Raw genomic sequence first — 12,412 nt, forward strand, 5'->3', positions numbered from 1 at the left:
CACAACAAAGTTTAATCTGAACCTTATGTGGATTCTCTTTTTTTCTCACTTGTTCTTTCCCGAATGTTTCACATTTACCAGCAATCTGCGGGAAATTGAGAATGGGGTGCCCCTGGCTTGGGGAGGAAGAGACAAGGTGAAGGCAGGGGACTGTGGGCTGGTAAGAAGAAGGGATGTTCCCAATTATCTGGCACCAAAACAGGCCCTCCCCGACTCGAGGCTCTTCTTCCGGGGCCACCTCCACCAGCCCGGATCTGTAAGGGAATGTGAGCCAAGTCCACAGACCAACATATCTAAGACACCGGTGCGTCCTACTATAACTACCTTCAAAAACGACTAGCTTGGATTAATTTGGGCAGTTTACAACTTTGCTACAAAGACAGGCAGAGGACACTGAGGTAACTCTAGTCGCGGTAAAGTAAAAGTTCCCCTTGCCAAATTCATGGGCTTCTTATACAGCTCTATTGTCTTGATATGTCAACAACAACCGTGGGTAGGTCATTTATGGAACTCCATCTGTGGGTGTCCATCTGCACTCCTACAACATGTTCAAAACTTATTTAGACAAGAAAAACCCCTCCGTAACACCTTCACCACCCCGTCCCGTCCCGTCCCGGGGCACTTGTCAGCAGAGCTGTGTAGGTCTAGAGCGACGTTGTCCTCAAATGAATTGTGAAATACTTTTGGCTATACACCATACAAAAAAAAAGGAACGTTTTCATTACTCTGAGGGGCTTCCGGAACGCTCTTTGCACCTGTATTTACAATACCCAACATCTGTTCCAGCACTGAAAGACTGCAATAATATGTGCTCTTAAACACACACACTGGGAAAGGGAGGGAAGGAGCGCGCAAGCTGCCATTAATAAAGGTAAGGACCGAGGATAAATAGTACAAGGCGAACATTTCCGGATTTTATAAACAGAGCCGGCAAATAAACGTCACATACTGATCTGGCAATATTTATGTAGCCTGTCCTAAAATTCCAAAAGTGCCTTTAAAAGGACTGTGGAGTCGGGAAAAGTGCTTTATATGGAAGGCTTCCTCTGTAAACACACATCAAGCATTTACCACTGTTGATCTCATTCATGTCTCTGCAGCAAGATTTATGTCAAACAATACTCGCCTCATTTTTCCCTGACATTTTTTTCCACTCATACTTGTGCAATAAAATAAATCGGCATTCCAAAAACTAAATCAAATCAAAGTTTAAGGTTTGGGCTCCCGAGTGGTGTAGTGGTCTAAGGCACTGCATCTCAGTGCTAGAGACATCACTACAGACACCCTGGTTTGATTCCAGGCTGTATCACAACCGGCTGTGATTGGGAGTCCCATAGGGCAACGCAAAATTTGCCCAGCATCGTCCGGGTTTGGCCAGTGTAGGCCGTCACTGTAAATAAGAATTTGTTCTTAACTTTAACGAGCAAAGTCAGAAACCAGAATATATACAGTGCCTTGCGAAAGTATTCGGCCCCCTTGAACTTTGCGACCTTTTGCCACATTTCAGGCTTCAAACATAAAGATATAAAATGTATTTTTTTGTGAAGAATCAACAACAAGTGGGACACAACCATGAAGTGGAACGACATTTATTGGATATTTCAAACTTTTTTAACAAATCAAAAACTGAAAAATCGGGCGTGCAAAATTATTCAGCCCCTTTACTTTCAGTGCAGCAAACTCTCTCCAGAAGTTCAGTGAGGATCTCTGAATGATCCAATGTTGACCTAAATGACTAATGATGATAAATACAATCCACCTGTGTGTAATCAAGTCTCCGTATAAATGCACCTGCACTGTGATAGTCTCAGAGGTCCGTTAAAAGCGCAGAGAGCATCATGAAGAACAAGGAACACACCAGGCAGGTCCGAGATACTGTTGTGAAGAAGTTTAAAGCCGGATTTGGATACAAAAGGATTTCCCAAGCTTTAAACATCCCAAGGAGCACTGTGCAAGCGATAATATTGAAATGGAAGGAGTATCAGACCACTGCAAATCTACCAAGACCTGGCCGTCCCTCTAAACTTTCAGCTCATACAAGGAGAAGACTGATCAGAGATGCAGCCAAGAGGCCCATGATCACTCTGGATGAACTGCAGAGATCTACAGCTGAGGTGGGAGACTCTGTCCATAGGACAACAATCAGTCGTATATTGCACAAATCTGGCCTTTATGGAAGAGTGGCAAGAAGAAAGCCATTTCTTAAAGATATCCATAAAAAGTGTTGTTTAAAGTTTGCCACAAGCTACCTGGGAGACACACCAAACATGTGGAAGAAGGTGCTCTGGTCAGATGAAACCAAAATTGAACTTTTTGGCAACAATGCAAAACGTTATGTTTGGCGTAAAAGCAACACAGCTGAACACACCATCCCCACTGTCAAACATGGTGGTGGCAGCATCATGGTTTGGGCCTGCTTTTCTTCAGCAGGGACAGGGAAGATGGTTAAAATTGATGGGAAGATGGATGGAGCCAAATACAGGACCATTCTGGAAGAAAACCTGATGGAGTCTGCAAAAGACCTGAGACTGGGACGGAGATTTGTCTTCCAACAAGACAATGATCCAAAACATAAAGCAAAATCTACAATGGAATGGTTCAAAAATAAACATATCCAGGTGTTAGAATGGCCAAGTCAAAGTCCAGACCTGAATCCAATCGAGAATCTGTGGAAAGAACTGAAAACTGCTGTTCACAAATGCTCTCCATCCAACCTCACTGAGCTCGAGCTGTTTTGCAAGGAGGAATGGGAAAAAAATTCAGTCTCTCGATGTGCAAAACTGATAGAGACATACCCCAAGGGACTTACAGCTGTAATCGCAGCAAAAGGTGGCGCTACAAAGTATTAACTTAAGGGGGCTGAATAATTTTGCACGCCCAATTTTTCAGTTTTTGATTTGTTAAAAAAGTTTGAAATATCCAATAAATGTCGTTCCACTTCATGATTGTGTCCCACTTGTTGTTGATTCTTCACAAAAAAATACATTTTATATCTTTATGTTTGAAGCCTGAAATGTGGCAAAAGGTCGCAAAGTTCAAGGGGGCCGAATACTTTCGCAAGGCACTGTAAATAAATACATACATACACATACAGTGCCTGCGGAAAGTATTCAGACTCTTTGACTTTTTCCATATTTTGTTATGTTACAGCCTTATTCTAAAATTGATTCAAATGTTTTTTTTCTCCTCATCAATCTACACAAATTCCCCCACAATGACAAAGCAAAAACAGGTTACCCCACAATGACAAAGCAAAAACAGGTTTTAGAATTGTTTTGCTAATTTAGATATTTTTTAACTGAAATATCACATTTACATAAGTATTCAGACCCTTTACTCAGTACTTGCTGAAGCACCTTTGGCAGCGATAACAGCATCGAGTCTTCTTAAGTATGACATTATAAGCTTGGCAAACCTGTATATAGGGAGTTTCTCCCAATCTTCAATGCAGATCCTCTCAAGCTCTGTCAGGTTGGATGGGGAGTGTTGCTGCACAGCCATTTTCAGGTCTCTCCAGAGATGTTCGATCGGAGTCCGGGCTCTGGCTGGGCCACTCAAGGACATTCACAGACTTGTCCGAAGCCACTCCTGCCCTGTCTGTGTGCTTAGGGTCATTGTCCTGTTGGAAGGTAAACCTTCGCCCCAGTCCGAGGTCCTGAGCACTCTGGAGCAGGTTTTCATCAAGGATCACTCTGTACTTTGCTCCGTTCATCTTTGCCTCGATCCTGACTAGTCTCCCAGTCCCTGCTGCTGAAAAATATCCGCACAGCATGATGCTGCCACCACCATGATTCACGGTAGGGATGGTTCCAGATTTCCAGCCCTATTTGGTAAAAGACCATATTATGGCAAGAACAGCTCAAATAAGCAAAGAGAAACGACAGTCCATCACTACTTTAAAGACATGAAGGTCAGTGAATCCAGAACATTTTAAGAACTTTGAGTGCAGTTGCAAAACTGATCAAGCGCTATGCTGAAACTGGCTCTCATGAGGACCGACACAGGAAAGGAAGCCCCAGAGTTACCTCTGCTGCAGAGGAAAAGTTCATTAGAGTAAACTGCACCTCCAAATGCAGCCCAAATAAATGCTTCCCAGAACAAGTAACGGACATATCTCAACATCAACTGTTCAGAGGAGACTCCGTGAATCAGGCCTTCATGGTCAAATTGCTGCAAAGAAACCACTACTAAAGGACACCCATAAGAAGAAGAGATTTGCTTGGGTGAAGAAACACGAGCAATGAACATTAGACCGGTGGAAATCTGTCCTTTGGTATGATGAGTCCAAATTTGAGATTTTTGGTTCGAACCATCGTGTCTTTGTGAGACGCAGAGTAGGTGAACAGATGATCTCCACATGTGTGGTTCCCACCGTGAAGCATGGAGGAGGAGGTGTGATAGTGTGGAGGTGCTTTGCTGCTGACGCTGTCTGTGATTTATTTAGAATTCAAGGCACACTTAACCAGCATGGTTCCCACAGCATTCTGCAGCGATACGCCATCCCATCTGGTTTGAGATTAGTGTGATTATCATTTGTTTTTTAACAGGACAATGACCCAAAACACAGCTCCAGGCTGTGTAAGGGCATTTGACCAAGAAGGAGAGTGATGGAGTGCTGCATCAGATGACCTGGCCTCCACAATCACCCGACTTCAACCCAATTGAGATGGTTTGGGATGAGTTGGACCGCAGAATGAAGGAAAAGCAGCCAACAAGAGCTCAGCATGTGGGAACTCCTTCAAGACGGTTGGAAAAGCATTCCAGGTGAAGCTGGTTGAGAGAATGCCAAGAGTGTGCAAAGCTGTCAAGGCAAAGGGTGGCTACTATGAGGAATCTAAAATGTGTTTAACACCTTTTTGGTTACTACATTATTCTATATTTGTTATATCATTGTTTTGATGTCTTCACTAATATTCTACAATGTTGACAATTGTAAAAATAAAATAAAAATCCTTGAATGAGTAGGTGTGTCCAAACATTTGAATGGTACTGTATGTATGTATGAACAGTTGAAGTTGGAAGTTTCCATACACCGTAGCCAAATACATTTCAACTCAGTTTTTCACAATTTCTGACATTTAATCCTAGTAAATATTCCGTTTTAGGTCAGTTTAATCATTTTATTTTAAGAATGTGAAATATCAGAATAATAGTAGAGGGAATGGTTTATTTCAGCTTTTATTTCTTTCATCACATTCCCAGTGGGTCAGAAGTTAACATACACTCGATTAGTATTCCGTAGCATTGCCTTTAAAATTGTTTAACTTGGTTGGGTCAAACGTTTTGGGTAGCCTTCCAGAAGCTTCCCACAATAAGTTGGGTGAATTTTGGCCCATTCCTCCTGACAAAGCTGGTGTAACTGAGTCAGGTTTGTAGGCCTCCTTGCTCGCACACACTTTTTCCGTTCTGCCCACACATTTTCTAAAGGATTGAGGTCAGGGCTTTGTAAAGCACACTCCAATACCTTGACTTTGTTGTCCTTGCCATTTTGCCACAACTTGAAATATGCTTGGGGTCATTGTCCATTTGGAAGACCCATTTGCGACCAAGCTTTATCTTCCTGACTGATGTCTTGAGATGTTGCTTCAATATATCCACATAATGTTCCTTCCTCATGTTGCCATCTATTTTGTGAAGTGCACCAGTCCCTCCTGCAACAAAGCAGCCCCACAACATGATGCTGCCACCCCCGTGCTTCACGGTTGGGATGGTGTTCTTCAGCTTGCAAGCCCCCCCTTTTTCCTCCAAACATAACGATGGTCATTATGGCCAAACAGTTGTATTTTTGTTTCATCAGACCAGAGGACATTTCTCCAAAAAGTACCATCTTTGTCCCCATGTGCAGTTGCAAACCATAGTCTGGCTTTTTTTATGGTGGTTTTGGAGCAGTGGCTTCGTCCTTGCTGAGCGGCCTTTCAGGATATGTCGATATAGGACTAGTTTTACTGTGGATATAGATACCTTTGTACCTGCTTCCTCCAGCATCTTCACAGGGTCCTTGGGGAACTTTAAACTTTTTTTTTTTGGGGGGGGGGGGGGGGGGGCTCTCTCTGCTCTCCTGTAATCCACAATCAGCTTTGTCGTTTCGTTGACATTGAGGGAGAGGTTATTTTCACTCCGCTAGGGCTCTCACCTCCTCCCTGTAGGCAGTTGGCCTACCCCTATTGTGTCATCAGCAAACTTGATGATTGAGTTGGAGATATGCATGGACATGCAGTCATTGGTGAACAGGGAGTACAGGATGGGACTGAGCCCGCACCCCTGTGGGAAAGGGAAAGGGGGAGACTTAACTGAAATGTGTCTTCCGCATTTAACCCAACCCCTCTGAATCGGAGAGGTGTGGGGAGCTGCCTTAATCAACATCCACATCTTTGGCACCCGGGGAACAGTGGGTTAACTGCCTTGCTCAGGGGCAGAATGACAGATTTTTACCTTGTCAGCCCGGGGATTCGATGCAGCAACGTTTCGGTTACTGGCCCAATGCTCTAACCACTAGGTGGCCCTGTGTTGAGGATCATAGGGGCGGAGGTGTTGTTGCCTACCGTCACCACTTGATGTCGTCTCCTCAGCAAGTCCAGTAAGTACCCAGTTGCACATGAAGGCGTTCAGACCCAGGGCCCATGAGCTTAGTGATGAGCTTGGAGGGCACTACTGTGTTGAAAACTGAGCTGTAGTCGATGAACAGCATTCTTACATCGGTATTTCTCTTGTCCAGGTGGGATAAGGCAGTGTGCAGTATAATGGCCATTGCGTCATCCGTGGATCTGTTGGGGTGATATGTGAATTGTAGTGGGTCTAAGGTGTCGGGCAAGATGGAGGTGATATGATCAATAACTAGCCTCTCAAAGCACTTTATGATGACAAAAGTGAGTGCTACGGGGCGCTAGTCATTTCATTAGTTAACTTCACTTTCCTGGGTAAAGGAACAATGGCGGACATCTTGAAGCAAGTGGGGACAGACAGGGATATGGAAAGATTGATTATGTCAGTAAACACTCCAGCCAGCTGGTCTGCATATGCTCTGATGATGCGGCTTGGGATGCCATCTGGGCCGGGCAGCCTTGCAAGGGTTAACACACTTAAATGACTTACTCATGTCAGCCATGGAGAACGAGAGCCCACAGTCCTCATGACAGTCGGTGGCTCGATGTTGTTTTACTCGAAGCGGGTGAAGGTGTTTAGATGCTCCAGGAGTGAGGCGTCGGTGACCGCGACGTGGCTGGCTTTCCCTTTGTAATTTGTGATTATCTGGAGTCTCTGCCACATACATCTTGTGTCTGAGCCGTTGAATTGCTACTCCACTTTGTTCCTGTATTGTCGTTTGACCTCTGATTGCCTTATGGAGGTCGTAGCTGGTATGTTTGTAAACCTCCATGGTCCCAGTCACCTTGCCATGGTTAAATGTGGTGGTTCGTGCTTTCTGTTTAGCGCGAATGCTGCCATCTATCCACGTCTTTTGGTTTGGATAAGTTCTAATCGTCACAGTGGGAACAACATCCACTATGCACTTCCTGATGAACCCAGTCAACGAGTCAGTGTATACATCGATACTATTCTGAGAGGCGACCCGGAACAGTTCCCAGTCCGCTTAATCAAAACAACCTTGAAGCATAGATTCCGATTGGTCAGACCAACATTGAACAGTCCTTGCCACGGGAGCGTCCTGTTTAAGATTTTGCCTATAGGGGGGAGGAGCAGAATGGAGGCAGGGGATGGCCTTGTAGCCATCCCGGAAAGGAGAGTAGCAATGAACCAGGGTCTGTGTTGCGCGTGTAGCACAGGAGATGTGTTGCTAGAATTTCGGTAGCTTTTCCCTCAGATTTCCGGGAGGTAATACGGTCGGCATTTGATAGTGAGGTAATCCAGATCGGGAGAACAAAAAGACTTGAATTCCTAAATGTAACCACAATCACACCATGAGTTGTTAACCATGAAACAAACCCTGCCGCCTTTCTTATTTCCATAGAGTTCTTTTTTCCTGTCCGTGTGATGGATGGAGAGCCCCGCTGGGTGAATGGACAGGGACAATATATCCAGAGAAAGCTATGATTCTGTAATACTATGTTACAGTCCCCGATGTCTCTCTGGAAGGAGATCCTCGCCCTGAGCTCGTCTACTTTATTGTCCAGGGACTGAGGGTTAGCAAATACTATACTCTGAAGCGATGGATGGTATGAACACCGCCCAAGTTTAACTAGGGCCCTACTCCTACATCTTATCCAGCATTTGCGTTTCGGTGCAGCCCCCGGGATGAATAGAGCTGCCTCGGAAGTTCAAACAAAGGATCCAGGTTAGGGAAGCCTAATTTCTGCTTGAATTTCTGGTGAGTGACCGCCAATCTAATATCCAAAAGTTACTTACGTCTGTAGATAATAATACAAGAAACGTTCTGAGCAAATAATGTAAGAAATAACAATGAAAAAAACGAAATACTACAAAGTGGTATAAAACCAGGGTGTCCTTGTCTGTTGTACGCCATCTCTCTTTGGTCAGCAAGGTTCAAATTAACTATCTCCAAAGAATGAATTCCAAAGTTTAGAACTAAAAGGTCTACAGTTACAAAAATAATACTCATAGCACATCAAATCTACAGTGGATTCGGAAAGTATTCAGACCCCTTCCCTTTTTCCACATTTTGTTATGTTACAGCCTTATTCCAAAATGGATTAAATTGAGGCATCAACCAAGCTAGCTAGTCATACATGAAGCTTAACACACAATGTAACTACTTTTTGGAAAAAAAAAAAATGCATACAAGGCAAAAAAATATATCTTAAAAACCAACATTTTAAGAACAGTACAGGCTTCTATTCTCCTTCATTTTCCAAAGGGCTTCCCCTGTTTTAGAAGGCTTTGTAAATAGTTGGTCCGGATGTGGCACACAGCAATTTACACTGTTTAGACTCAGGAAATGATTCATCTGCCACCACTAGGATCAGTTCACCATCATAACGACAACATAAAGACGCCTAAAAACCCTGGGAGAGAAAGCATGCCGGGACAGGCCGACAGGACTCCATTCAAAACAGTGAAAAACACCTAGGGTTGATCACAGATGGGGACAACAGAGTAATATTTGTAGAAACTTACATTAAAATCAATAGGTCTACAACAGGCTACCTTTGTAATTTAATTCTTAAAACATCTATAATAAATCACTGTGTGTTTATTTCATTAATACAAAAATAACTCCAAAGTATATTTGTAATCACGCTTCCTTTGGCCCTTGAAATGCTCAGTCTGATCAAGTGGGCGTGAGGAAATACATTTTCAGGTATTTAAATACACAGCCCTGATTGGATGACAGGATGGTCAAGACCTCACCCCCTTACCTAGATGAACAGCCATTGATCTATTATAATCAGATCACATTGTGATGTCATGATGTGGGCCAAAAATCCACCCCACCTGAACAGGCTGAAATTCCAAGCAATTAAAAAAATAAATAAAAAAAAGCCTTTTCACAAAAAGGGCATTATCATCATGTTGAGTGTTAAATTGACCTTATATAGTGTGAAAAAAAAAACACCCTTTTAAATGACTGTACACAATTAACTCTTCACCATCATTGATTTCTCCCTTTACGCATTTTTAAAACCTGTTAAACTCTAAGCTAAGGGTACCCCCAGAAAAATATTTTGTCAGAAAATAAAAAGTGACATATCATTTGAAAGCTACAGCCCTTGTCGTTATGGAAATGTAACTCAAACCTAACTGCTCACGTCATAAGAATCCTGCCCTCCCCATAAAGGCCATAAATCATGCACTATGGTCATATTCATAGAGCATGCAATATAGGTAAACATTTAGTATGCATGGGAATTGTCCCCCACCGCCATGGGACACCTTCCTTAACCATGTCCAAAGGGCAATTACAGGTGCACACAGTGGAATTTCACGAGCAAATGCCACACATTCGACCATCCTATGACAGGAAAACCTTTTAAAATTAAAGATATCATAGCATGCGCTACAAAGAATGTAGTCTACCTATTGAAATACACTTGTGGCCTGGCCTATGTGGTCAAGACACGCCGGGCACTCAAGAAACACATATCCGAACATAGGAGTAGAATCAGATACCAAGACCCCAAAAGTCCAGTCGCTATGTACTTTATGACTGCCAGACACAATGTTGCCTCATTAAAGTACATGGGTATCGAGTATATCAAAGACCTGAGGCGAAGGGGGGACATCGATAGACTTGCATTGCAAAGAGAATAATGTATAGACTGCTCTAATTGGCGTTTGTCTTATGTCTATAAATATGGGTGTGGTACACTCCCGGTGAAATGACCTGGCGAAGATCCTTGCAGGATGGAAACGTTGTTTGTATATTCATGAAAGTATGTGGTTGATACTGACTTTTTTTCGCCACCCCACTTAAAGGATGTGGGTTTGATCACACTTGACTGCAAGGACTGATCTTCCATGATATCAAAAAAGTATCATTTTAACCATGTTAAGGCTTTACGGTGTTTGTTTACATTTAATTTGTTTAGAAACATTGGAGTAGAACAAGCTTATATTTTGGGTTCCGATGGGGTACGACAGTTGACCTAAGGTCATGAGGCATTTATACATTATATCCTTCAAGACACAATGGGACATATCAGAATTGATGTAGCAACTGCTGATTGCCGCGTTAAATTAGACAAAAACATATTAAACTCGATGCACACAAAAATAACTCACTTCCCTATTCACATCTGCTTTTCTTGCTAACCTAACACAGAAGCACACAAATGTGCAGACGTCCGTCTTGGCCTTGTCATCTTTCCCTTTGTCTACAGAGTGTCCGTCTCAGGTGAGAAAAAGAAAGAATTTTAAAAAAGGAAAAAGAGGGAGAGAGAGAGAGACAGAGAGAGAGAGAGAGAGAGAGACCAGGAGAAGCTACAAATAGCCTTCTGCAGCCGGGTCTGGTCTAGCCTACAGCAAGCAGGGCACCATTGTACTGCTGGGGACTGGGGGAAGGATGTCAGAAGCCCCTGACCCTGTCCTGGGGTGAGAAGGGAAAAGCGGGGGGTGGGGGCGGGGGCAGCTGGTCGTGGGGTCGGTCCGTTCGTGTGCATGACACCCTCACTGCCCTTCTATTTACAGGAAGAGACGATGCAGTGAGCCACGTTCCCCCTCGCAGGTCATTGTTACCTGAAGAGGACTGGGAATTGGGGGAAACAACTGGGGTTCCTTGAGAAGTTTTCATGACCGTATGTTGTTGTCGCAGACGGCAACAGAGGAAAAAACACACATCAACCTTGTGGTGCTGGACAGGGTCTATTAGAGTTGACTGTCCCTTAACTCAAACATAAAAACACACACACAGAGTGGACAGTGGAGAAAAATGTGGAATGGGTTGAAATGGGTTTATGTGACCGATACTGTATCTGAACTACCATTATGTATGGATCCATAGCATTGATAGCCTTGATACGGTCGGATAGAGAGATCCAATCTTCTCTGGAGACAGTTAGTTTTTCCTGTGGTGCACATGTGAGGTTCTGTGTTTGTCTAGTGCTTTGGGTTTCAGCATCGGAGAGAGAGGGGGGGAATCTTCCCTCCAGGGGATTTCTCTGAAAACACTGCCAGTCACGTCTGGCCTCTGCGGACAGTAAATCACTCTCTTCACCAGAGCGCTTCCGTGAGCCGAAGTAGTAGCCCTCCTCAACTGGAAATGCAATACGCCACGTCCCCGAGACCACCCAAGAGGCTCTGAGGGTCACACACACACCACACACACACACACCACACACACACACACAACAGGGCCTCTTAACCGACGGCCACAGAATCACCCCAACATCCTGTTATCCTGACACTGTTTACCGGCTAGGGGGATTGGGTTGCAGGGTTAAGGCTATGTGGGCTATGAGGAATTTTACAACAAGTTTGTTTTTTACTTTAAAAAGAGTTTTCTCAATGGGATCCACAAGCCAAAGTAAAAGCCCACATCCTTAGGTCAGGAGAGTCTCAGAGGGTTGGTGTGGTGAGCCACTCAGTTTCAGATAATGAGAAGCTACAATACGGTGGTGAGAAAAATGGCCTTTTCATAGCGTAACCAGCTAAATGGTGATAGCTACATTGGTGGACATTAGTATAACGAATAAACGGTATCATATACCAATCCCTCACCTCAATTCTTAGGCCTCCCATTGGCTATAATGGGCTAGGCCGTTGCTCCTGGTTTGGGCCAAGCATACAGAAACAGCCTTTGCTTGCGGTTAGCCTAGCGTTACTTGCCTGCCTCCTTGCAGACGGCGGCCAGGTCTGCCCCGACATATCCATGAGCGCCGTCCGCTAGCTGGGTTACCTCGTCGGGGGTCAGCCTACAGGGCACAGAGGTCAGCAGCTTCCGTAGGATGTCCGCACGCTCCGCCGCGCTTGGTACGCCCACCTGTAACCGTACATTAGTTTA

The 12,412-nt window shown here is 44.1% G+C and overlaps 1 protein-coding gene across 3 annotated transcripts in view; it reads right to left on the reverse strand.

Moving 5' to 3' along the window:
- LOC139391176 (AFG2 AAA ATPase homolog A) overlaps positions 1 to 12,412 on the reverse strand; it is a 123,422-nt gene that overhangs the window by 104,674 nt on the left and 6,336 nt on the right. For all 3 annotated transcript variants that reach the window (XM_071138750.1, XM_071138749.1, XM_071138751.1), the window contains exon 10: positions 12,238 to 12,391. In XM_071138750.1, the coding sequence (XP_070994851.1) occupies positions 12,238 to 12,391 (154 nt within the window). The remainder of the gene's footprint in view (positions 1 to 12,237; positions 12,392 to 12,412) is intronic.

Source organism: Oncorhynchus clarkii, chromosome 31 (genome assembly GCF_045791955.1).
Source record: "Oncorhynchus clarkii lewisi isolate Uvic-CL-2024 chromosome 31, UVic_Ocla_1.0, whole genome shotgun sequence".
Classification (NCBI taxonomy): domain Eukaryota; kingdom Metazoa; phylum Chordata; class Actinopteri; order Salmoniformes; family Salmonidae; genus Oncorhynchus; species Oncorhynchus clarkii.